We start from the raw sequence: 26,693 nt of genomic DNA on the forward strand, positions 1-26,693 counted from the left end.
CGAGACGTTCAGCAGGGAACCTAAGTGGCCTCTTCCTCTCAGGTGAGGGATGAAGCCAGGGGAAGTTTTGGAGTACGGAAGCAACGGTCGGGGTAGCAAAAGAGACAGAGGTTGCATTGATGACTTTTGCCTTCTGGGTTTCTTCCTCTGCCATTCCCCAGAGTCGCTCGCCGAGGGCAACGTGGCAGAGGTTACCACCCCTGGTGCATGAAAAGGAGGGAGGAAGGATCGGCCACCTTAAAAACAAAGGGTTTTGGAGAATGGAATAAGTTCCAGTCCAGTTTTGAGGTTCTTCCCCCATGGCAGACCCCCAAGGTGGCAGGCAGGCGACGCTGGAGGGAGGAAGTGCTGTTTTTCTGGGGGGCGGGGTGGGGTGATGTGGGGGCGGCGTGCAGCCCAGGCCCTTGCTTTCCTTGGTGTCTCTTGGAGCGGGGTTAGAAGAGGCGGAGCTGCAACCTCATCTTGAGCGCCTGGCCCAGCTCTCCGGCAAGGTAGTCGAGATCTTTGAGCGCCTCAAGTTTCTGCAGTTCCCGTTTGCGGTAGAGAGGCACACTGATGATCTCCAGGAGGTAGGTGCCCGGGGTGGCCTGCTTGCGGGCCAAGTGCAGGTAGCTCAGCCCCTCCTTCTGGTGGATGTGGAAGTAGCCTGCCTGGTTCCCCTGGGCGATAATGTAGCGGACGTGGTTCTCCAGGGGTTCCACGGCAGGCAGGAGCTCCAGGATGTGTTCCTTGGGGCCCAGGTCAGAAAGATTCAGGGCGACTGTCAAGGGGGTGTCGACATCTATGCTGGCCAGGCTGACACCCGGCTCCTGTTGGCAGGGTTGAGGAAAAATAGAAGGGAGATCAGGGTCGGAGGAGGGAAAATGGGACTAATCGAGGTTGTCATTTATTAATATTTCCCCCTTGATGTCCACAAGCAGTAGATGCATGTGATGGCACCCTCATGCCCATATTCGCTGCTATACTGCCACTGATACTGAAGGTAATACTGTTTCCAGACCCCTGATCAACCAGGATGATCAGGGGTCTGGAAACAAAGCCCTATGAAGAGAGACTGAAAGAACTGGGCATGTTGAGCCTGGAGAAGAGAAGATGGAGGGGAGACATGATAGCACTCTTCAAAGACTTAAAAGGTTGTCATACAGAGGAGGGCCAGGATCTCTTCTCGATCCTCCCAGAGTGCAGGACACGGAATAACGGGCTCAAGTTAAAGGAAGCCAGATTCCAGCTGGACATCAGGAAAAACTTCCTGACTGTTAGAGCAGTGCGACAATGGAATCAGTGACCTAGGGAGGTGGTGGGCTCTCCCACACTAGAGGCCTTCAAGAAGCAGCTGGACAACCATCTTTCAGGGATGCTTTAGGGTGGATTCCTGCACTTAGCAGGGGGTTGGACTGGATGGCCTTGTAGGCCCCTTCCAACTTTGCTATTCTATGATTCTATGATTCTACATCTATCCTTGTCACCTAATCCTGGTTCTAGCCAGGCCTGCTGTAGAATGTGGTTTCTGTACATCCCTTCCACCGGATGTCTTTGGGTTCACTCTTGCCTGTCCTCTGATTAAACATGGACAATGTCTTAAATACATTCCGGTCAGTTTTCTGGTCCTTTCCATTCCTTTGTTTCATTTACACCTCTCTTTTTCTTTCTGCAACACTGCATAAAAAAATGATGTGATCATATGCTAGAATCCATCGGGGCCTTTTTTTTTTTGGTGTGGTGTCTTATGGATGTACCTGGGGGATAAAAATACCACAGCAAAAAGGATTTGGACAGAACTGTGCACACCTCTTCACATCAGGATCAGGTTCCACCCCCCCCCCCCAACCTGGGTGGTGTTTTATCAATGCGCAGGCATGTGCATCACTCTGGTGGAGGAAGAAGAAAAGGCATGAAAGACCCCAAAGGCTGGGTACATGCCCCAAAACCAGAAATCAAAACACTTTTGTAGACAAGGTGGAGAACGCCTTGCTCGTCAGCTCTGCTATGGGAACAAGAGAAGGTAAACGTGGACCTCCAAAATCTGGGCGAGAGTCTCAAAAGCATTCCTGCTCAGGACAAAGGCTCCTCCTGTTATGCCTAGCCCTGCTCCCCGTGGGTTGGAAGAAGGTGTTTCAGGTGATCAAACAGAATCAGACTCTGAAGTAGAGGAGTCGGCGCCAAAAACAGGCCAGCCTGGACCAGTGGGGGAGAAAGCTCTCATGGGCTCTTCACCAGCAGGGAGTGAACACTCTCCAGAGTTTATCTTGTCAAGGGCAAATATTACACAGTCAGTGGGAAGCTGACATCCTTCCGAAGGAGAGAGCACCGACAGGTTAGCTGAACCTAGGGTACGCCGCCAACTAAAATGGGCGGAGCAAAAGGAAGGCGAGGGAAAGTCAGCCTGGCTAGCGTCCCGTCAGAAGCTGCCTCAGAACTAGTCTCTCTGAAGTTAACACGTCTTGGGAAAAGGCATTCCATTCTTCTTGAAAAGACAATTGTCTCGCTTAGTTTGCATAGTTTTGCCTAGGGGGAAAGCTCCTAGAGATTAGACTCTCTTCAGGTGGGAAGAGACTTTTATGGCTTGAATAAAGCTTTGTGGACTACTTAGCAGGCCTCGTTATTGTCTCCCAAGAAGGCAGGCGGTTTTGAGAAACACGACTCCTCACCTGGTGTCCATCGGTTCCGTTGACGCTGCGTCGGTGTCTCCCTCTCTTGGGGTAACCATTGATCTTGCACTCATAACAGGCTTCCGGTGAAAGCAGGTTCTCCTCCTCCTCTTCCGGCGGTGCAGGGAGGTAGGCCTCCTTTCCGAATCCTAACCCGGAGACGCAGTGGCTGCAAATGAAAGAGAAAGTAAGCGATGGAACGGGGAGACTGTGCTCCATTTCATAACGGCAAGGAAGTCCTAAAACACGGGTGGGCAGAAGGTAGATCTGGCCATCTGTCAGGGATGGCGGAGCTGCATTTTGCATGGCAGAACCTGCACTGGGCAGGTGGTTGGACTAGTGCAGGGGTGACGGACCTCTTTCGGCCATTTCAAAGAAGTTCTCAGGGGCTGCATTCCAGTGAAAAGGGTAGGCCCAGTACCCAAAATGCCATCATACTGGAGCTTAAGCACTTACTGCTAGTAACGAAGCATGAAGAGAAGCAATGTAACCTTTTAGAACGGAGAAAAAGAAGATGGAGAACCACAAAAGGATCAGCTGCTGGAGAAAAGGGGTGTGTGGCCAGGAAAAGGGAAGCCAGGATTGGAACCAAAGGGGGGGGGGCAGGATTGAGGTTCCCCATCCCCAGAGAAGATGATCTCCATCATCCCTTCCAACTCAGTGGAAAGGAAAGGAACCTCTCGTACAAGCACTGAGTCATTACTAACTCTTGGAGGGACGCCAGATTTCGCTGACATTTTCTTGGCAGGCCTTATAGCGGGGTGGTTCGCCGTTGCCTTCCCCAGCCGTGATTACCTTTCCCCCAGCTAACTGGGTACTCATTTTACCGACCTCGGGAGGATGGAAGGCTGAGTCAACCCGAGCCAGCTGCCGGAAACCAGCTTCCGCTGGGATCGAACTCAGGCTGTGGGGAGAGTTTCAGCTGCAGAAACTGCTGCTTTACCGCTCTGCGCCACATGAGGCTCTACTCAGTGGATCTACTGGTAATTCTCCCTCCAGAGCCGCCCTCGGTTATCTTGCTGAAATGAAGAAAGCTTGTGGGGTAACCAGGAGCGGGTTTTTGTGTGCGGACGAACTGCGAACTCCGTTCAGTTCTGGTTCTCAAAACACATTCCTGGGAACGGAGTTCTTTAATTCCATGGGCAGGCTCCGATTTGAAGCTTTTGGGGGTTCTAGTGAACAAACAAAAAGTAGAGCCCGCAGACCTGACATCTGCCTACCTCTTGTCCTTCAGGATACATCTCCGTGAAAAGCAACGGGGAGAACATCAGACTATTAAAAATGTGCGTATCTTTCCCCACTGTGTCTGGAATTCTTCAGGGGTGATACATCTGGCTTGAGGCTGAAGGGGACCCGAGATCGGCTCCGGAGGAATGAAGGCGACGGGAATGTGAGCTCGTGACATCGCGGGGAAAGCAATGCACCGAGCCCAGAGTGTGGGTCCGTCTGTGTGAACCCTCAACGAGAGAAAGGTTACGGGAGACTTACCCTTGGCCTGCCCGGAAGTACCCGGTTGGACAGCCGCACAAGTAGCCGCCCTCCGTGTTGGAACAGCCATAACTGCAGGGGCTGCCTCCGGCCGCGCACTCGTTCACATCTTGGCAACCTCCAAAGGCCTGGTCGAAGTCAAAGCCAGAGGGGCAGATGCATTTGAAGCTCCCCAAGGTGTTGTAGCAAGAGGCAGAACCGCAGGCCGAAGGGCTGGAGCATTCGTTCTCATCTGGGGCCGAAAGGAAAGTATGTGTGTAGGTGGGTTTAGGATAGGAACGCCCACAACCCTGCACACACAGATCTGTCGCCTTTGGAGGAATCCAAAATGGCCCCCATTCTGCCGTAGGAAGAGCCGAATTCTGCAAGCGGGCCAAACTGAGAATGTGAAGAAGCGCTCTGCACCATGTTTCTGACGGTGGACAGCAAGATGCAACAAGCAACTGCCTCGTCCCAGTTGTATACCCCTGGGGTCCAGTTTGTGGTTTGTTATCTTGAAACAATGCTTTATAAAAAAAACACAGTTCTCTAGGAAGAGAGACTGAAAACTGGGCATGTTTAGCCTGGAGAAGAGAAGATTGAGGAGAGACATGATAGCACTCTTCAAAAACTTAAAAGGTTGTCCCACAGAGGAAGGCCAGGATCTCTTCTCGATCCTCCCAGAGTTCAGGACACGGAATAACGGGCTCAAGTTAAAGGAAGCCCGATTCCAGCTGGACATCAGGAAAAACCTCCTGACTGTTAGAGCAGTACGACAATGGAATCAGTTACCTAGGGAAGTGGTGGGCTGTCCCACCCTAGAGGCCTTCAAGAGGCAGCTGGACAACCCTCTGTCAGGGATGCTGTAGGGTGGATTCCTGCATTGAGCAGGGGGTTGGACTCGATGGCCTTGTAGGCCCCTTCCAACTCTGCTATTCTATGATTCTAGAAGCTGGGAGTCAGCAACCTGGTGCCCTCCAGAGGTTTTGGACTACAACTTCCATCAGGAAGGCATCAGATTGTCAGTCTTTGATCTAAACAATGCTGAAGGTATTTAAATATATACAAGTACTTAAATGTATTTTAGATTCTAATCCCTTTGGGGGCAGAGGCCTCTCCTACCCGTTCTTTGTAAAGCACTATTGGGCATTGATGTTCTACCTGTGGGGCCCCCCGTGTGCTAGTGGAAATTAGTTTCTGAACAATGTGCAAGAAGAGAATCTAACTCAAGTGATGTTTGCGCAAGTACAGCTGGGTAGCGTCAGTTGAACGCACAAGGGTTGCGCAAGAGAAAGAATTGGAGCAATTCCCTGGCGCTATTTGCGTTGGGAAGTACCCCAGGGATAATTCACCTTCATCCCTCCCGCAGGGATCCACTTACCCACACACTGGTTCCACTGGTAGTGCTGGACGTAGCCTTGCGGGCAGCCGCAGCGGTATCCGCCGAGTACGTTTTGACATCCGTGCTGACACCGGTGGTTCCCGTCGCACTCATCCACATCTGCGCACCGAAAGGTGCGAGAAACGGACACATTTGAAGGGTCAAGTCAGGGAGCAAAACTTTGGTCAGCCGGAGATTCGGGATGCGAAAGGAAGGGACCTCTTTGCACAGCTGACCCTTGGCATTTGCCGCTACAGGATCCAGTGGCGGCCACAAGTGAGGATCGCTTTGAAAGGGGACACGGCAAACTCACGACACCTTTGGGAAGCTCATGTGCAAGGAGACGATGGCATTGCCCAGTGACTGGTTTTCAGAGGTGTGTCGTCCCTGAAGGTGGGGGGTCATCACTATTTGCCATTTAGCCAGGGCAAAGAAGCCGTGACCCTCCAGCTGTTGTCGGACTCCAGGTCCCATCACCCCTGACCATTGGCCCTGCTGGCAGGGGCTGATGGGAATTGGTGTCCAACCCCCCTCTGATTAATAGCCATATTCTCCATGGATTTATCTGGCTCCCTTTGTAAAGCTGTCCAGATCCTTGACCAGCCCCAGAAATGGTAGAATAAATTCCATCGTTTTTCCATATCCTGGGCTGAAGAAGGGCTTCCGTTTCTCCGCCCTGAATCTCCCACCCACCAGCTTAATGGGATGACACCCTTGGGTTCTGGTATCATGGCAGAGGAAGAAAAATATCTCCCTTCTCCATAGCATGCATTATTTTGTAAATCTTTTCTTCGTTCCCCCGTTATTTATCTTTTCGAGACACTAAAATTCCCCAAACACTGTAACTGCCAGAGCCCGGATCATTCCTCCTCCTCCTCCTCCTCCTTCTTCTTCTTCTCCAGCTTCTCCACAGTCCACATTATTCCAGCTGTGACTTTTACCACGTTACAAGATTGGGTGTTTTATTTTCAAGGTAGGGTCCCTGTGAGCCTGGAACTCGCCTAGCATTTGCGTGGGGATCGCCCTAGGACATCCGATGTTTTGGACCACAACTCTCATCAACCCCAGCTAGCAGCACCAATGGTTAGGGATGATGGAAGTTGTAGCCCCAAATTAAGAGTGTAGGGAAGTGGTTAGAGTGCCCAACTGGAACTCAGCAGACCTGGGTTCAAGTCCCCACTCAACCATGAAGCTCAGCGGGCGGCTTTGGGCCAGTCACAGACTCTCAGCCTGACCTACCTCACAGGGTCGTTGTGAGAATAAAATAGAGAGGAGGAGGAGGAGGAGGAGGAGGAGGAGAAGGATGTAAGCCGCTTTGAGTTTCTTGCAAGAAAAAGAACAAATGTAAGGGATGCTTTAGGGTGGATTCCTGCATTGAGCAGCGGGTTGGACTCAATGGCTTTATAGGCCCCTTCCAACTCTACTATTCTATGATTCTATCAATAAAATAAAACATCTGGATTGCGCCAGGTTGCCTACCTGTGGAATAGTCCAACCTGAGGCAAATTCCTGAGTTTTTGCCGAGGGGTTTTAAATGACCCCGTGCTCCACCCCCCCCCCCGCAACAAACATTTTTGTACTTGTACGTACCTTCGCAACTGCTTCCAGAGGTGTCAAGGGTGAACCCATTTTGGCACTCACAGTTGTAGCTCCCGGGAGTGTTCTGGCATTGTCCTTTGACCCCGCACAAGGTCGGCTGGGAGGTGCACTCATTGTTATCTGCCCGAAGCCAAAAGACGGAGGGAGTTATGTGATCTCACAAACACACACACACACACACACACACACACATGCGTGTACCACTCTCTGCTCTGCTGCAGGCCCCGGTATCTCTGCTTTGACATAGTTCTTCACATTCAACTGCTGCTGTATTTGGAAGGTGTTTCCATCAAGCCCAAAATCTCTGGCAATTTTTCTCTCGTGCACAGCTTGGCTGGCTGGCTAGAGACGCCTCCTGGTATCCCAAGTCACCCATGCAGTCTGCATGTGGATGGACTGCATTGCACAGCTCTGGAGCCAGAGCTCCAGACCTTTTGGCCCCAAAGCATCATCCGTGTTACCTGGGGATGATGGGAACTGTGGTTCTGAACCTCTGGAGGGCACCGGATTGCAGTGGGGCAGGGTGAATGGCGGGAGGCAGGCAGGTGGGAGGTTGAGGGTCAAGCTACATGGGGTGTAACTTGGCCCTTAAAAGCTTTGAGGCCTGGCCCCATGGGAGACAAATCAATCTAAAATTGGCTTATGTTGATTTGTATCTATGTATGCAAATGTAGGAAGAATTCCTAGGATTTGGCTAAACTTCTCAGGAGGCAAAGAAAGCCCAGTGATTTCTTCTCCACACGGTCTCAAAGAAAATAAATGTTTCAATTCATTTGGAACCTGCCTTCTCTCTTCCTAAAGCGAAGAGAGAAAAAGAGCCCTTGGGAAATGCATTTGGGGCCCTTGGGAAATGCATTTGGGGCCCTTGGGAAATGCATTTACGATCATCAGAAGAGGCCCCGCTCAACATTCGGAGACGACGAGAATGCTGTCATGAACCTCGACGGCGGAGCCTTCTCTGTAGTGGCCCCCACTCTCCGGAAAACCCTCCCTCGTGCAGTTCGGGAGGCGGAAAACATAACATCTTTTAAACGCCTCCTAAAAAAAGCACATCTTTTTAGGCAAGCCTTCCCTGGACTGTAACCTATTCTGGTTTGATGTGACTTTTAAAGTTTTCATCCGGATTATTGGTATGCTATGGTTTTAGCTGTAAACTGCTCAGAGAGCCTAGGACTGTTGGGCAGTATAAATATGCAGTAAATAAATAAATATAAATTTGGGCAGGAGGAAGGGGAACTCACCGATACAGGAGGAATGGTGTTGGGTAAATCCAGGGGGGCACTTGCAATTGAAGCCGCCGATGACGTTCACACACAGGAATTGGCAATTGTGCTGTTTGGTGGAGCACTCGTCCAGGTCTGGAGTGCCAGGAAAATAAGATGGTGTTACCCTCTCTCGTGATGCCTCTGCAGCCCTACAGCAGGGGTGGGGCAACCCCAGGCCTGGGGCCCAAATGTGACCCTCCGACATCCTGATCCATTCCTCCAGGCTGGCCTCTGCCCCCTTCCTCCCAACAACCAGGGGTCTGGTGGTCTTTCAGCCTTTGCACAGTTTGAAATGTCTGTCCTAAGACTTAAGCTTCATCTACACCAGCCTCCCTCAACCTGGAGTGCTCCAGATGTGTTGGACTGCACCTCCCAGGCTGGGGCATTCTGGGAGTTGTAGTCCAACACATCTGGAGCGCCCCAGGTTGGGGAAGGCTGATCTACACAAAGCAGAATATGACACTATGAAAGCAATATATAAAAGGCAGGACCCACTCCAAGCAGGTTCAATATATAGCGTGCTTCAATACCGCTATAAGACAGTCATGTGGCTCCTACCTTTTATATATATGTATATATATATATATATTATTTGGATTTTATAACACATACAATAATCATGCTACATCAACTTAATATAATAATGAAATTAAAAAAAGAACTCATTGAAATAATATAATACTGTCTTGTGCACCCCACCTCCCGGGACGTTTATTCTCCTGTCCAAAATTGTCATGTATCCTGCGATGGTTTACTCTCTTTCCCTTTTTCTAATACAAATTTAACAAATGGGACTCCAAACCTCATAAATTGATCACGTTTACCTACCGCCCCATAGCCGAAGCTCTCTGGGCAGTTTACAAAACTTAAAAACAGTTAACATTAAAAAGTATACATATTTTTAAACCTTCAAAAAGACAAAAAACAACACTATCCATTTAATCAACAACAGTTCTGGGGTCCATTAAAAAAATGAACAAACTATTTATTTATTTATTTATTTATTTATTACATTTCTATACCGCCCAATAGCCGGAGCTCTCTGGGCAGTTCACAAAAATGAAAAACATTCAAAGTATAAAACTACAATATAAAATACAATATAAAAGCTCAATGCTGTTAAATGCCTGGGAGAAGAGAAAAGTCTTGACCTGGCGTCGAAAAGATAACAATGTTGGTGCCAGGCGAGCCTCATCGGGGAGATCATTCCATAATTGAGGGGCCGCCACCGAAAAGGCCCTGTCCCTTGTTGCCATCCTCCAAGCTTCCCTCGGAGTAGGCACTCGGAGGAGGACCTTAGATGTTGGGCATAGTATACGGGGAGGTTCATGTCGGGAGAGGCGTTCCATCAGGTATTGTGGTCCCAAGCCATGTAGGGCTTTATAGGTTAAAACCAGCACCTTGAATTGGGCTTGGAAACGTATAGGCAGCCAATGCAAGTGGGCCAGAATCTGTGTTATATGTTCGAACCTTCTGGTTCCAGTTATCAGTCTGGCTGCTTTCATAGTGGAATATCTCACTTGGTGTAGATGAGGCCCCAGCTACTGGCCCTAAGAGCTTGAAGCGAAAACATGCTGGTATCTTTCGTATTTATTCATTCACACACACACCCTCCTTTGCCTTCAGCCATGCCAGAACACGCTGCCTGAGAAATGCACCCAAACAGAACCTGGCATTCAACCCGGCAGAATTTCTGCACCTTAAACAACGTAAGATTCTAGTCCTCATAGTTCTGAAGAGAGGGGCGGATTTAAACAGGCACACAGGAAGCCTGTTTAGCCTGTCAGATGTCTATGAATCTAACTTGTGGATTCTCCCTCTAATTGGCTTCTTTGAGGAGCACAAGTTTGCAGACGGGTTTTGTACTTCTGGAGGTGGCGGTGGGGGGGGTGTGGATTTGCGCTAACGCGCACTAATGCACACTATTGCCTTGGCGCAAGTGCGCACATGTACTAATCAGCGCACGTAGGACAAAATGTCAATTGTTATTACTATTATTATTTTGATTACCTTTGCAGGTCTTGCCGTCCTCTTGCAGGATGTAGCCCCGAGGGCACGAACACTGGAAACTGCCTTCGGTGTTCTTACAAATGAAATTGCAGGGTTTGGGAGACTGGTTGCATTCGTCCAGGTCTACGGTCAAGAGAAATGGGATGAGGCAGGCAAGGAAGGATGTGACGTGCACTCCAACTTCCATCAGCCTCCCTTGCCCAGCCTGCAGGATGGGAATTGGCAATCCGATAATGTCTGGAGGAGCACGCAGCTACGCAGCTCCGTTTTAATCATTTTTGGAATTCAGTTCATTTGCTTCCTCTGTATTATTTCATTTCACTTGGGGCAGACCATCCGTAAAGGTCACTTAATTTTTTTAAAAAAGTAAATACATAAATAAGGTAACATAAGACTCTTTGTTGGGGTTTTTTTTTTGGCAGGGGGAGGGGAGAAAGGGGGCTGCATGTCTCAACAACTAATGAAGCTTTCCCCAACCAGGTGCTCTGCAGATGCATTTATTTATTTTTACCCCACTCTTCAGCCAAAAAAGGTTGATTGGGTTATGAAGATGGATGAGATCATCCCTGCCTGAGGCTTACAAGTGAAAAGTCATGACACAAAAGGAAAAGGGATTGAGAGGGAGGAGGAAAAGACGTGGCACGAAAGGAAAAGGGGATTGAGAGGGAGGAGGAAAAGATGAGACACGAAAGGAAAAGAGGATTGAGAGGGAGGAGGAAAAGACGAGACACGAAAGGAAAAGGGGATTGAGAGGGAGGAGGAAAAGATGTGACAGGAAAGGAAAAGGGATTGAGAGGGAGGAGGAAAAGATGTGACACGAAAGGAAAAGAGGATTGAGAGGGAGGAGGAAAAGATGAGACACGAAAGGAAAAGAGGATTGAGAGGGAGGAGGAAAAGACGAGACACGAAAGGAAAAGAGGATTGAGAGGGAGGAGGAAAAGACGAGACACGAAAGGAAAAGGGGATTGAGAGGGAGGAGGAAAAGATGTGACAGGAAAGGAAAAGAGGATTGAGAGGGAGGAGGAAAAGACGTGGCACGAAAGGAAAAGGGATTGAGAGGGAGGAGGAAAAGATGTGACAGGAAAGGAAAAGGGATTGAGAGGGAGGAGGAAAAGGCGTGACACAAAAGGAAAAAGGATAGGGAGGAGGAAAAGGTGTGACACAGAAGGAAAAGGGGAGTGAGAGGGAGGAGGAAAAGACGTGACACGAAAGGAAAAGGGATTGAGAAGGAGGAGGAAAAAAAGAGAGAGCAAAATTCAGGCACCAATTCTGCATTTCAAAGTTCTTAGAAGTTTTCTTTCTGCACCTGTTCTTTCTCTGGCTGATGCGTGGAGCCAGGTCAGTTTCCCCTTTACAGTGATGTTCTTTCTGGAAGGCATTTCGGAGCAGCCCCCTCGCCCCCCTGGCCCTTGGTTCTGTGGCTGATGGCTCTACAGTCCGCAGTTCCAGGGAACTGTCAGTTGGAGCTCATATTTAGTGCCCGGTTGGAGAAGAACCCAAATATGCAAGACGAAATACCTGGTGCAATTGTTCCCCACGGTTCTCTTCCTCTCCTTCACTGGTTTGTGAGGGTCAGCCCTACTTAGAGTGGGACTTAGGTCCATTCATTTCAATGGGACTACTCTAAGTAGGGCCCATGTTGGCTCCTACTTCACAAGCACAATTCAACGGCTTCCATTCAGCACTGCAGCAGCCATGTGGTGCAGTGGTGAGAGTGTCAGACTGGAACTCCGAAGTCCTGAGTTCGAAGGCCCCATTCGGTCATGAAGCCCAGTGGGTAACTTTGAGCCAGTCACTGAGTCTCAGCCTACCTCACAGGGCTGTTGTGAGGTTAAAATTGAGAGAAGGAGGAGGAGGACACCTAAAGTGCCCTGGGGTCCCAGAACCGCCCAGAAGCTTTTGGCAATTGGGCAGTATAGAAAATTAATTAATTAATTAATTAATTAATTAATTAATTAATTAAAAAGGTGGGATATAAGGGTAGGAATCAAATAATCGACCATACACTTACCCTGGCATGCCGTGCTGGTGATGTCGGTGGTATAGCCCAGACGGCAGTGGCAGCGGAAGGAGCCCATGGTATTGATACATTGGCCGTTTCTACACAGGTTAGGCAGCACTTTGCATTCATCAATATCTGTGCAGAGAGAAAAGAGGAGGCTGAGGGGAGACATGAGAGCCCTCTTCAAGCACGTGGAAGGTCGTCACACGGAGGAGGACCAGGATCTCTTCTCGATCCTCCCAGAGTGCAGGACATGGAATAACGGGCTCAAGTTACAGGAAGCCAGATTCCAGCTGGACATCAGGAAAAACTTCCTGACTGTTAGAGCAGTACGACAATGGAACCAGTGACCTAGGGAGGTTGTGGGCTCTCCCACACTAGAGGCCTTCAAGAGGCAGCTGGACAACCATCTGTCAGGGATGGTTTAAGGTGGATTCCTGCATAGGCCCCTTCCGACTCTACTATTCTATGATTCTATGAAGAATGGCAACACCCACCACCCCACCCTGGTGCAAAGTCAGCTCTGAAGGGACGGGTCCAGCAGGACCCTTTCCCAATGGGGTGCAATGTAATCCCTCTTTACACTAGCACCTCAAGGCAGCTGGGATGTCATAATTCACTCCCCCTTGAGATCGTGTCAACTTCACTAGAGTTGCATGGACCGCACTAAAGCGCAGTGAAGCGCATTGAGGTTCTTTTGGTCCGGCGAGTGGGCCCATCACTTCATTTGACTCTGAAGGGAAGAACGTGCCGTGACAGGGGCCATCAGAAGCTACCCCGAAATTATGATGACACAGTTGGTCGCAGATCAGGGAGTCGAGCAGCCAAGGGTCCGAGGTTCAATTCCTGCCACCTTAGGGATGTGGAACATAAACTAACTGCCAAATCTCATCCCCTACTCGAGGGGTGATGAGGCAATCACAAAAACCTACCTCCACACCCATCCCGACTCACCTCTCCCGTCCGTCATGTATCCCGGCCCGTGGGGGCACATCTTCTTGTAGTGGGTGGTGCCGGGGAAAGGGCAGAGTTCGCACTGGGGGCCCCAGCCCCGCCCCCCGTCGCAGCAGCACTCTGATTTGGTGACCTGGTGGCGGTTGGTGGATGACATCTGACACATGGTCTGGAGGACCTCGGTGAAGCAGAACCCTTGGCGGGTGTCTGGGGTGGCAAGAGGGACAGAGACGGGAATTTATCGCGGCCCCCGGAGTCAGCCAAGCTGAGGCCTCATCTCTGAAAGAAACTCTCACACCCATTTGGACACCGGCCCACGTTTCGAAATTCAATCCCCCACCCCGCCCCAAATTTCCACTGTAAAATTTGCCTTCTGAGAGATGCTGTACAAAAAAAACAATCTCTAGGACAGGGGGGTGTAGGACTTCAGCTTCAGGGGCTCAAATCTTTCCCCGCGTGGCCACGCCCCTTTCTGCCAACCACCGATGGTTTCGTGGCTTTCACGCAGCCTCCCCCATCCCCAAACGGTCGGCACGCCTCTCCTAAGATTTAGTATTTGGCAGCAACAGTGTCAAGCGTCAACGCATTGGTGTTCTGTGGGTTTGTGGTCCCACCTCTTTTGCTGTGGCCCCGCCCCCTGGTCTTTGGTTCCGCCTACCACTGGAACGTGGCCTCTGAGAGTTTCTCCAAAATGGAATTCACCCCCTGGGCCGCAAAAGACTCCTCACCATTGCCTGAAAACCTCAACTCAATCCCTTTGCGCCGTGTACTTAGCGGGTTTTCGGGTGACCGCTGCGGCCGGCTTTCAAAACATCCCGGTTGCTTGAATGCTCCGGGCGGAGCGGGGCGTGAACCACATCATTTACCAAGACACTCGGTGCCAGAAGGGCTGCTCTGGAAGCCTTCATTGCAGTCACAGTGGTAGCTGCCCACGGTGTTCACGCAGCGCCCGTTGGGGCAGATCCCTGGCTTCGTGCGGCATTCGTTCTCATCTGACGACAAGAAAACACGGAAATGGAGTCAGTTAGGGGCGGAACGGAGAGGGCCTTTTGCATCTGCTACAGGGCGAGGGACTCCGCTCTCAATCAGCAAGTGTCCAGTTCAAATCTTGCCTCTGACCCAAGCTAACTAGTAGACCTTCACCCTTTTGGATCTCGCTCCACGGAGCGGAGTGGGGGAGGGTCAGATAGACCCGAAGTGGCTCGGGCCCTATCCAAAAGTTCTGGATCGGGCCACGAAGCGGTTCGGGGGGAATTTTTTGGGGAAAACGATTGTTTCCCCCCAAAATTGAGAAGTAATGTCAACTGTGAAAACACCATGATCCTAGCAATTCTTATTCCCACCTTCTCTGGCGTTTCCCCCCTTCCTTGTCAGGGAGGCGTTATGGATCAAAAGCCCCCCAGTGATCCGCCCCTGACATGCTCTCCGTGCCATCAGTGCGTCAAAGCATCCTCTATTGCCACAAAGAGTTTTGACACTACTTTACGGTCCCTTCGGCACCCTCTCAGGATCGCAACCTAAACCAAACTCAATGCACACGCTTCTGTCCTATACAGAGAATTTTCACGCCCTCCCTTGCAGTGGAGGCTGGTGGCTCCGATCCCGGAGTGAATCCATTCCGGAATTTGGTCAGAACCAGCCTGAACTCTAAGGGAGCTACTTAAGGTGCTGAACCCAACCCCCAAATAGTTTCAGAACTTTGGATAGCCCTCGTAGAGTCCTGGCTGGTTGTAATCAAAAACCAGAATGGATTCACAGCCCCACCAAAAACAGAGTCACCAGCCTCCGCTGGGACCGTGCCTATTTTTTTAAAAAAAATCATTATTTTTTTTAAAAAATCATTATTTTTTAAAACAAACCCAGAGGAGTTTATATAAGGTGGTGCAGCTTCACTGCTAAGCAAAAGCCATTCAGCTCAGTCCTCCTCTTGATCCACAGGTTTCGACAGGGCGCACCTACGGGTTTTCCTCCCATCGTCATTAGGACTAGAAACTTGAGCGTTTTTTAAAAAAAACATTAAAAAAAAAGTGCATCACCTGTGCAGCCTTCGCCGTCGGGCCGGCGTTGCATCCCAGGGGGGCAGATACAAGCGAATGTGCCAATGAGGTTTTTGCACATCATCCCGTGAGATTCGCAGTCGTGCATTCCCTCTGAGCATTCGTCCAAATCTGATAAAAGAGAGAGAGAGAGGATGGCAAGTGAGAGGCAGGAAAGACTGTATGCAGTGGTAGAGGCTGTGCTGTGCAAGCTTGCTGTCAATTATTTAGAACCATGAGGTCTGGAATCTTACTTCTTTTTAAAACAGGGGTGGAGTTCCAATTTGGCCCTCCAGGGTGCCTCACGTAGACCCACCATGCGGGTGCACAAGGGGTGTGCCGGGTGTGCCCAGGCACAGCCTAATATCTCAAGGAATAAGCATCGTCTCAACCTTCCTCTCACCTGCAATGGCCCTCTCAGTGAGACAAGCCCAGATGGGCTGTAAAACTCTTAAGTTAAAATGTGCTAGCTTTTTTGGTACGTTTGGCTTCACCCATTTTGTCCTCAGCCGCACCCGCCGCTGGAAATCGCCCCCCTGAGAGCGCCTCCAAACTTGAATCTGGTCCACGGGTTGGAAGACTCCCCCCCACCCTCGTTTTAAAGGGGAGGGCCCTCGCTCCGTGACGTAGCACCTCCGTCGCCTGTAGAAGGTCTCGGATTCGATTCCTGGCATCTGCAGGCAAGTAGGGGATTAAAGACCCCTGTTTGAAAACCTGTAGAAAACCACGCTGGCCAGGGTCGATTATACCGAACTAGACGGAACAAGGGCAGGCGCTGTTTAAGGCAACGCCCCGTGTTCCTATTTAAAACTGCCGTTTATCCAGAACGATGAGGACTAGCATCTTCCCCTACTTCTAGGGCAGGGTTTTGAACCTCAGGTCTGCGGGAACAAACCTTTTCTGCTTAGAGCCCTGGAGAGACATTGCTGGCCTTCCCTTGCTGGGCACCCTCCAGCTGTTTTGGGTTGCAATACCCATGTGCCCCAGCCAGCATGATCAGGGAGGAGGGGAGTTGCATCCCTGCTAATTAAAGAATCCCAGTGTGACACCCTTTTGAGACAACACTACACCACTTGTTCTAGCTCAATAGGTGCCCTGAGCGAGCGTTTTTCATAGAATCATAGAATAGCAGAGTTGGAAGGGGCCTACAAGGCCATCGAGTCCAACCTCTGCTCAATGCAGGAATCCACCCTAAAGCATCCCTGACAGAGGGTTGTCCAGCTGCCTCTTGAAGGCCTCCAGTGTGGGAGAGCCCACCACCTCCCTAGGTCACTGGTTCCATTGTCGTACTGCTCTAACCGTCAGGAACTTTTTCCTGATGTCCAGCCAGAATCTGACTTCCTGTAACTTCAGCCCCTTATTCCGTGTCCTGCACCCTGGGATGATCAAGAAGTAAACCGCTCCGCGGTAGAGAAATGCAATAAATAAATAAATAAATAAATACCACTAACCTTTGCACATCCTCTGGTCGTCCCGCAGGGTGTAGCCGGACGGGCAGGTACAATCGTAGGAGCCGAGGGTGTTGATGCAACGGAAGGCACAGAGCAGCGGGTTCAAGGCACACTCGTTGATATCTGGGGGGTGGGGTGGGGGGGAAAGTTGGCTGAGGTGAAAGTCACGGCATCCCATCCCACTGAAGCTAGAGGGCGCCAACTGATCGGCTGAGCCTCGACCTTTGTGCCGCGGGGAAAGATCAACTTCTCTTAGCTGTGGTGCGCGAATGGAGCTCCTGTCAACAGGAGCTGCCTACCTCTGAACTGCAGAGGCCGCGGGCAAACAGCAGGGCAGTTGGCTCCGTGCCCTGCTTGGGAGCATCCCGGAGGTACCCGGCTGTCCACTGTTGGGAACCAGAAACTGGGCTACGGGGAGGTTTAGTTATTTCACGGAGCTTGTTATTCTGAAATGCACCCCCCCAGTGAGGTTCTCCTTCAGGGTGCTTCGAAAGACACCCCTCTTTTTGTCCCAGAAGTTGCTGATTTCAGAGGACAGAACCGTCAAGGGCAAAATAGAACGAGACCATTTTCGGAAGGGAAACCAGCACGGGAGTCCGCCCGACCCACACTGGGTCTGCATTCCGGCTCAGGGGATCCCCGTAGCTTTCCCTTTAAAATAAAAGTCTCAATTTTAAAACAAAAGGCGCGTTTTATTGTAAGGTGCAGCTCAGCCCTTACTAGCACACGGAAACAGCCAGAAGTTGAGTTGCAAGTCGGACCAGAGAAGAGGCAAGCGGAAGGGGTGGTGGTGGATATTTTTGGTGAACAATGCATAGAATTCTAGATTGGGAGGGAGGTTTTTTTGGAGGTCATCTCGTCCGGTGCCCTCCAGCTCAGTCGGACTACAACCCCCATCAACCCCCCATTTCGCCAGGGAAGATGGGAGTTGTAGTCCAACCCGCTGCAGGGAGAAAGCTGACCTAGTCCAATTCCCCGGTCAGGACACGCATCTGATTCCAGGTTTGTTGAAAGCAGGGCTGGGGCGCGGTACGGGGGGGGAGCCCAACGGGGCTGTTTTTTCAGCGCGGGGCGTGTTTTTGACGCACCCCGCCAGCCATCCCAAAGGCAGTCCTTTACCTTCACACGTCATCATCGGTCCTGGTTCGAATCCCTCGTCGCAGGCACATTCAAAGCCCCCGACCACGTTAGTGCAGGTGCCGTTGCCGCACGGGTTCCCGATGGAGCATTCGTCTGTGTCTGGCCATGGCAGGAGAAAGCGAGAGGGCCAGGTTAGCTTTTGAGGAACACAAGTCTGTTTTGTTTGGCTGACGTCACTATACAGTGCAATGCCAGGTGTGTTTGCTCAGAAGTAAGACCTGCTGTGCTCAATTACCCCTTAGTGAGGACCAAAATCAGGATATGGATGTGTGTGCCTTCTCAATGAGACCACAGGGACGGGGTGCAACCAATCAGCAGGGTATGGCCAATCAGCAGGGTGTACAACCAGTACAGCCAATCAGCACTATCCCCAGCTGCATAGCCAATCAGCAGGGTGTACAACCAGTACAGCCAATCAGCACTATCCCCAGCTGCATAACCAATCAGCAGGGTGTACAACCAGTACAACCAATCAGCACTGTCCCTAGCTGTATAGCCAATCAGCAGGGTGTACAATGAGTACAGCCAATCAGCACTATCCCCAGCTGCATAGCCAATCAGCAGGGTGTACAACCAGTACAACCAATCAGTACTGTCCCTAGCTGCATAGCCAATCAGTAGGGTGTACAACCAGTACAACCAATCAGCACTATCCCCAGCTGCATAACCAATCAGCAGGGTGTACAACCAGTACAACCAATCAGCACTGTCCCTAGCTGTATAGCCAATCAGCAGGGTGTACAATGAGTACAGCCAATCAGCACTATCCCCAGCTGCATAGCCAATCAGCAGGGTGTACAACGAGTACAACCAATCAGCACTGTCCCTAGCTGCATAGCCAATCAGCAGGGTGTACAACCAGTACAGCCAATCAGCACTGTCCGTAGCTGCATAGCCAATCAGCAGGGTGTACAACCAGTACAGCCAATCAGCACTGTCCGTAGCTGCATAGCCAATCAGCAGGGTGTACAACAAGTACAGCCAATCAGCACTATCCCCAGCTTGTACAGCCAATCAGCACAGTGCCTGCCTTTTGTTGCAAACATCCAGAAGAGGTACTTTGCAGAGTTCAACCCTGGGGAAGAGAGGGGTTGCTCGGCCTCATTGCAGAGAGGATTCTGCCTTGAGTGCCCGAGTGATTCAAGATATATTCTTTCTATCTGCTTTCTCATTGTGCTTTTCTTACGGGAAGGGATATACTGTAATTCTAGGCCAGAGGTTTTACAGACTTGTATCACTGTTTAACCGTGCAATCCCAAATACGTGTACTCAGGAGTAAACTGCACTTGTGTCTGGGTAAGCAGGTAGAGGACTGAAGCTGAAATAGTCGATAATATTTCGAACAGTTTTAATTTTCAAAGAAAAAGGCGATCATGGGGCACGATCCAGCTGTGTGTCTTCCCCTCCCGCCTCTGCCCAGAGATGGTTAAGGCCGTGGGGTAGCTGCCCACACTCACCCACACAATTCACGCCTGTGTAGTCCAGATTGTACCCGAAGGGGCACTCGCAACGAAACGACCCGTCCGTATTAATGCACGCGCCGTTGATGCAAATGCCCGGATTTTCCGAGCATTCGTTAACGTCTGGAAGGGAAACCCGTGGAAGTCATAAAGCACTATATACGTTTTAACCCACCCCACTCCTTTATTAGAAAACCCATTTGGGGGATGGAATTAGAAGAGATGTCCTAGTTGGTTCAGGGTGCGGTGTCCATCTCAGTCCGTGGCAATTTGAGCCTGCCTGCGGATTTCGGGGGCAGGATTCAAATCACACACCCCGCCCCTGTTCTGCCATTTGCTCAAATGATGGCCAAATTTGCGCAAATTGCTCGGAACTCATCGCAGAACGTGCGGGGGGGAAAAATGGACAAAAACATTCCTGGAGTTTGCGGAAATGCCCTTAGGTCAGTTTGGACATGGAAATTGACTCATGGATACACCATCAAGTAAAAAAAAAAGGATTCGATTTCAAAGCAAAGGATCTCCTTAGCTGCTGGTTTGACTCTGGAGTCCTTTTGGTTTAGGAGGAACACCTTACCTTCTCTGGTGTCTCCCAGTCCAGGAATAGCACCATGACCGTAGGGGCACAGTTCCTGGAAAGCCACTACAGAAGGGGACAGGAGGGAAAACGAACGTGAGTGCTTTTCTCTCTCTTTTAAAACAGAATACGTACCACAGAACATGAACGTGCAGAGGGCTGACAGCTAATTACCCAAAGCAGGACCATGCTCATGAGGAACCCCAAGGTTTGCAGAAATAGAAAAAAAAATGGGGGGGGGGATATCTCAGAAAACCTGGGTATAGAATGCTGAATGTGTATTAATGGGGAGAGCAGAAAACTGGAGTAGGAGAAGAAGAGGAATGGAGTCTCCAGAAAGGGGCATGGCTGGCTGTTGGGAGCACTGAAATGGAGTATTCCAAATGGGGCCGTGACTGTTGTTGCATGCCCCACTTGCAGATCTCAATGTTGGGAGGTAATTCGTCAAGGGATATCGACTCAACCGGCCAGTTTTCGAGGTGGAGAGAGAGAGAGATCATTCTGAGTTCCCAAAAGGCTATTTGAAAGCGACGCTTGAAGAGGCCCCTTAAAGCAACCGAGGGCTCGACCTGGCCTCGGGGAGGGGGGGCTGAGTTCGCCACCCTTAGGCGCTGCGTCTGAGGGCCGCGTAGCACCCACCATTGCCCTCCTGCGGACACAGCTCGCACGGGTCTCCCCAGCCTTCTCCTGCCATCTTGCTGCAGCAGCACCGGGCCTTGGTGGTGTTGAACGCTTTGGGGACGGAGCACTTGCCGTTGTCGAAGCGGGTGAAACAAAAGCTCTGGCGGGTGTCTGCGAGGGAGGGAGAGAGGGGGGACATCAGTGTGTGTGGGGCGGGGTGAGTAAACAAATCCCATTTCAAGGGCTGGCAAAGAAAGGGACCGGAGACGAAATGGGCAAAATTGCTTTCGTCTTCTCGTCTTTTCGCCTTCTCGCCTTTTTATTTTAAGTATTTTTTTTTACCACTAAATTCGCCTAAGATTCTGGACAGTTAAAAAACAAACCTTTCCACAGGCCTGAGGAAACCGTACAACTCGGGAAAAGGAAGGCCCGCGTGGAATTTGTGGGTCGGATCCATCGAGATTCGAACCCGCTAGGTTCCGCTGTGGGTTTTCCTGACATTCCTACCGTACCGCAGAACCGGCAAGCTGGCCTTGCGCATCCCAGCTAGCCGAGGTTTCTTCTGGCCAATGTGGTTCACGGAAGGTGGAGCCGGTGTGGTCATCTCCCCCACCCCCCTGCTGCAAGGCATATGCCGACTGGAGGCCGCAACGGCGCTGTGGAAGGACTCACCAAAGCAGCGGCGTCCGTTGTCAGAGAGGACGAATCCAGGCGGGCAGATGCATTGGAACGTTCCGGGCGTGTTGGTGCAGGTCCCGAAGAGGCAGATGTTGGGTTCCTCCTCGCATTCGTTGATGTCTGCAACCCCGCACAAAAGGGTTAGCGCCACGGAATGGACCCTCCCCTTCTTGGCCTGGGCTTCGGCCAGAGAAAGCCACGTTTCGGGGAACGGCAAGGAGCCGTAGCTCAGAGATAGAGCCATTGCTTTGTGGGCAGAAACCCACAAAATCAACCATGATGTGTTTTCCCCCCATTTTTTAAAATAAAGTGTTTTCACATACATGTTGTCTGCCTGCGTGCTGTCTGTTGATATGCTCTTATGTAAATGTTTTTGTACTTTGTATTATTATTATTATTATTATTATTATTATTATTATTATTATTATTATTATGAGAGCCTCATGTGGCGCAGAGCGGTAAAGCAACAGTTTCTGCAGCTGAAACTCTCCCCACGGCCTGAGTTTGATCCCAGTGGAAGCTGGGTTCAGGCAGCCGGCTCGGGTCGACTCAGCCTTCCATCCTCCCGAGGTCGGTAAAATGAGTACCCAGCTAGCTAGGGGAAAGGTAATCACGGCCGGGGAAGGCAACGGCGAACCACCCCGCTATAAGGCCTGCCAAGAAAACATCAGCGAAAGCTGGCGTCCCTCCAAGAGTCAGTAATGACTCAGTGCTTGCACGAGAGGTTCCTTTCTTCTATTATTATTATTATTATTATTATTATTATTATTATTATTATTATTATTATTATTATTATTATTCTGACCCCAGAATAGTTGTTTTTAAATGAGTATTGTCTGTTTTTTATGCTTTTCATGGTTTTGAATTTTGTATATTTGTTTTTAATGTTCACTGTTTTTAATCTTTGTAAAATGCCCAGAGAGCTTCGGCTATGGGGCGGTATATAAATGCAATGAAAATTATTATTATTATATCCCGCGGTTTACGAGATTAAAACATATACAATTAAAACAATTTAAATTAATTGTATTTAAATACAATTAAAACCAATTTAAATTCACATAACTTCAAATAGAATTAAACCCCTGTAATTCTAAAAATGTTAACAAGCAAATCGCAATTAACCCCCCCCAATACATTAACACAGGTCCGGAGTATTCCCGAAGGCCTGCCGAGAAACAGAAAAGTTGTTTCCTGCCTCCGAAAGTGTAGCTGCCCTGGGATAAGGCAATTTCAACGGGTTTTTTTTTAAAAAAAATTGGTGAACCGGCCAGAGAGCTTTGGCTATAAGCCGGTACATTTATTTATTTCATTTATTTATTTATTACATTTCTATACCGCCCAATAGCCGAAGCTCTCTGGGCGGTTCACAAAAATTAAAACCACAATAAAACAACCAGGCAGGTTAAAAGCACAATTACAAAATACAGTACAAAAAGCACAACCAGGATAATATAATGAATGAATATAATGAATGAATTAGCTGTCAGCTGTTAGCTTCTGCTGACGGACGCAGACTGCAGGAGACAGCGGTCTAGGGCCGCCCTGCAAGCATCCTCTTGGCTACGGTAAGAAGGAGGAGATACTGGAACAGATGGATCTTTGCGCTCGGATCCAGTTTTGTGGACCACGCGCCCGGTTCGGAAGAAGGCGGCTCGCCTTATGCGCAGCTGCGTCCCCTCGCACGTACCGATGCAATTGTCGTTCTGCACCTCGTAGCCAGGCGGGCAGATGCAACGGAAAGAGCCTTCCAAGTTCTGGCAGGTCCCTGGAGAACACGTCCCCGGCAGGCTGACGCATTCGTTGATGTCTGCGAGGGAGGAGGCAAAGGGGACGGTCAGCACTTTGCGTCGGCATCGGCGTCCCAAAGCCCAGCAACTCAGAACCCCCAGGGAGGCTCTTGTCACACACAGCCCTTGCTCCACAAATGAGGATTTTCATCAGCTCCGAGGATACAAGTGGCTTAGCCCAAACAGCATGTGTGCAGGTGTGTAAGGACCTCAGCCATTTTCTTCCAAGCTGAGACTCAAGCAAAGGGCTCTCTGTGCCCGTCTTCCTGGAGTGTGAATGGCAAGAGAGACCTTAGTGGAGCCCTTTGCCGCTTTTTCCCAAGCTGAGACTCAAGCAAAGGGCTCTCTCTGCCCGTTTTCCTGGAGTGTGAATGGCAAGAGAGACCTTAGTGGAGCCCTTTGCCGCTTTTTCCCAAGCTGAGACAGTAGCAAAGGACTCTCTATGCCCGTCTTCCTGGAGTGTGAATGGCAAGAGAGACCTTAGTGGAGCCCTTTGCCACTTTTTCCCAAGCTGAGACTCAAGCAAAGGGCTCTTTATGCCCTTCTTCCTGGAGTGTGAATGGCAAGAGAGACCTTAGTGGAGCCCTTTGCCGCTTTCCCCCAAGCTGAGACAGAAGCAAAGGACTCTCTATGCCCGTTTTCCTGGAGTGTGAATGGCAAGAGAGACCTTAGTGGAGCCCTTTGCCGCTTTTTCCACAAGCTGAGACTCAAGCAAAGGGCTCTCTATGCCCGGCTCCTTGCCATGCGGACAACAAGAGAGGCCTTCACGGAGCCCTTTGTCCCATTATATCCCTTGTCCACTTTCTCCCAAGCTGACACATGAGCAAAGGGCTCTTTATACCCCTCTTCTACAGTGTAAAGAACAAGAGAGGCCTTGGCAGAGCCCTTTGCCCAATTATGGTCCTCGGCTACTTTTTCCCAAGCCGGGACTCAAGCAAAGGGCACTTCTCCCTGCCATGCGAATAGCAAGAGATGCCTTGGCCCTATTCCATCCCTTGGCCACTTCCCCTCCAGCTGAGACGCGGGCAAAGGGCTCTTTGTGCCCACTGGGACGCCCTCTCCCTTTAAGGGCCCTCCTCGGGAGACGATCCCAAAGGCACCCACCGACACAATTCTTGCCGTCCGGCGTGTGGTCGTAGCCTTCTTGGCAGAGGCACCGGAAGGAGCCAACGTTGTTGATGCACTGCCCGTTGCGGCAAACCTGTCCCGCCAGGGAGGAGCACTCGTCGATGTCTGCGGAGAGTGGGGGGGGGGGGGAAGAGTGTGTGGGGAAGTGAGGGCGGCCATTCCCGGAAGACAGCTGTCCCCCCTCCCACCCTCTCCATGCCTGTTCTGCCCCGGGGTCCCTTACCCATGCAGTCATTGTTGTGGGTCAGCTCAAAGCCAGGGAAGCAAAGGCAGTTGTAGGATCCCACGGTGTTTTTACACGTCCCGTTCCCGCAGGGTTGCCGGTCGCACTCGTCTATGTCTGCAGGAGCCAAAAACTCCGGATGTAAGTAGAGACAACGTCACACTGATATTACTACGGCGTTGGCGTATGACCCCCACTCCCCTCCACATATGCTATTTCCTTGTCAGCCAAGATGTTTTGGGGAGTCTCAAATGGCGCTCTGGAGCAGTGCATTTTGCAAGCGAGAGGGTTTTCAGAGAGAGAGAGAGACAGGCAGACACTCAGACACAACCTCTCCGGCATAAACTTGCCTGTTTGTTTTGGAGAAATATGTAATCCATTCTCGGTAATCCCTAGCTCCGGGCTTTTTTGGACCGGAGTCCCCAAACAGAGTTGAAACCAGATTGGCTCCGGTTTTAAAACCTGCAGGGTAGATTTTAAAGGCAAACCCTCCTTCCCTTTGGGGCATACTGACCCATGCACATCGTCAGGTCTCCGGTGGCCTTGAACCCGTTGAAGCAGAGGCAGAGGTAGCTGCCTTCCGTGTCCACGCAGTCGCCGTGGCTACAGACATTCGGGATTTCCTGGCATTCATTGCGGCCTGGAAACAGGAAAGAATAGAAAACCAGCAGCCAAGACAAGTTAGGGGACCCAGGTCAGGGGTTCTCCGGAAAGCAGAGGGGAAAAAAAACTCTGATTCATTCTCCGTAAAGCACATCTAATTTGCAAGGCACTTTTACGATCCTGTCCCCATTTTACAGGTGCAGAAACTGAGGCTGGGAGAAAGCGGCTTCTCCTAGCATGTTCCCCCCCTGTCTGATTATCAGAGTGTTCTCCCTGTTTTATACGAGAGCTCTCTGTCTCTCCAGTCCCTGAACCAGTCACGACACATCACAGGCTGAGCCTTGCAAGGGCAGGAATCCGAAATTAACCGAGATGCGCGTCCATCTCGATGGCTTCGGTGCGTACGTGCGGGGTGGAAATAATATTCACAGCGCTAAAGCGACAGCTGCTTTAGAATCGCAACCAACTTAAAAATAAGTTCATCATTCAGGGGTGAAGAACCACAGGGGCTCAAATCCGGCCCTCGGGGGTCCCCCCAAAGGCCCTGCCCCTTCCCTGGCTCCGCCCCTTTCTCTCAACCGCCCGTCGTTTGATGGTGCTGCTGTTCCCCCATTCGAAAAGGTTGAAACGCGTCTCCCAAGGCTTACTTGCCAGCAGGGAGGACTTGAAGCTAAACGATGCAGGCATTTCTCGTATTTTAGGCTCCGCCCCTGAGCCTTCACCCCGCCCACTACCGGAATGGAAGCCCTACAGGAGCTTTGATGAAATTGCATCCGGACCTCGGGCTGAAAGAGGTAATGAATGAAAACGGAGCCTACCGCGATTCCCTTTTCTCGTTTTCCCGTCGTTTTTCTGTCCTCCCCAGGGGATCGTGGCCCCCAGACAAAGGGGGATCGTGGCCCCCGGACACACGGCCCCCAGACAAAGGGGGACGCTTCCTCCCCCTGCACTTGGAGGCTACCTAGCAAAGGGCCCCGGAGCCCAAGCTACAAAGGAACGGCTCCCATCTTACCGACACAGGATCCGCTAGGTGACAGCTTGTATCCGGCAGAACATTCGCACCGGTAACTGCCCGGGATATTCAGGCAATCGGCGTTATGCTGGCAAAGGCTCTCTCCACTGCTGCATTCGTCAATGTCTGCAGTGGGGGAGGCAGAAACAGAGGTGGAGAGGCAGGCATTGCACAGACACAGATAGACGTTCCCATACTCCAGGGGCCTTTTTGTGGGAAGGGGAAAAATATATATTTATTAACCACAATCAACACCAATTCAACCGGAGAGCAGATCCTTTACGAACATTGCAAAGTGTTTATTATTTATTTATTTATTTATTTATTTATTTATGTAGTACCATCAATGTACATGGTGCTGTACCAAATACTTGAAAGGTTGTCCCATAAACATACCCAGTTCTCTCAGTCTCTCTTCCTAGGGCTTTGTTTCCAGACCCCTGATCACCCTGGTTGCCCTCCTCTGAACACGCTCCAGCTTGTCTGCGTCCGTCTTGAATTGTGGAGCCCAGAACTGGACGCAATACTCTAGATGAGGCCGAACCAGGGCCGAATAGAGAGGAACCAGTACCTCACGGGATTTGGAAGCTATACTTCTACTAATGCAGCCCAAAATAGCATTTGCCTTTCTTACAGCCACATCGCACT

At 50.6% G+C, this 26,693-nt stretch overlaps 1 protein-coding gene across 1 annotated transcript in view; it reads right to left on the minus strand.

Annotated features, from left to right (window-relative positions):
- Positions 1–417: 417 nt before the first annotated feature.
- FBN3 (fibrillin 3) overlaps positions 418–26,693 on the minus strand; it is a 118,373-nt gene continuing 92,097 nt past the window's right edge. The window contains exons 43-64 of the mRNA XM_063146885.1: positions 26,046–26,171; positions 24,945–25,070; positions 24,431–24,547; positions 24,184–24,312; positions 22,980–23,099; positions 21,284–21,409; positions 20,630–20,782; positions 19,991–20,056; positions 19,411–19,536; positions 17,933–18,052; positions 16,814–16,936; positions 15,363–15,494; positions 14,193–14,318; positions 13,327–13,533; positions 12,382–12,507; positions 10,371–10,493; positions 8,337–8,453; positions 7,087–7,215; positions 5,497–5,616; positions 4,137–4,368; positions 2,649–2,817; positions 418–809 (exon numbers count right to left, since the gene is read on the minus strand). Coding sequence (XP_063002955.1) covers positions 435–809; positions 2,649–2,817; positions 4,137–4,368; positions 5,497–5,616; positions 7,087–7,215; positions 8,337–8,453; positions 10,371–10,493; positions 12,382–12,507; positions 13,327–13,533; positions 14,193–14,318; positions 15,363–15,494; positions 16,814–16,936; positions 17,933–18,052; positions 19,411–19,536; positions 19,991–20,056; positions 20,630–20,782; positions 21,284–21,409; positions 22,980–23,099; positions 24,184–24,312; positions 24,431–24,547; positions 24,945–25,070; positions 26,046–26,171 — 3,188 coding nt within the window. The 3' untranslated portion in view covers positions 418–434. The remainder of the gene's footprint in view (positions 810–2,648; positions 2,818–4,136; positions 4,369–5,496; positions 5,617–7,086; positions 7,216–8,336; positions 8,454–10,370; positions 10,494–12,381; positions 12,508–13,326; positions 13,534–14,192; positions 14,319–15,362; positions 15,495–16,813; positions 16,937–17,932; positions 18,053–19,410; positions 19,537–19,990; positions 20,057–20,629; positions 20,783–21,283; positions 21,410–22,979; positions 23,100–24,183; positions 24,313–24,430; positions 24,548–24,944; positions 25,071–26,045; positions 26,172–26,693) is intronic.

The sequence above is a fragment of the Elgaria multicarinata genome, chromosome 23, assembly GCF_023053635.1.
Source record: "Elgaria multicarinata webbii isolate HBS135686 ecotype San Diego chromosome 23, rElgMul1.1.pri, whole genome shotgun sequence".
Lineage (NCBI taxonomy): Eukaryota > Metazoa > Chordata > Lepidosauria > Squamata > Anguidae > Elgaria > Elgaria multicarinata.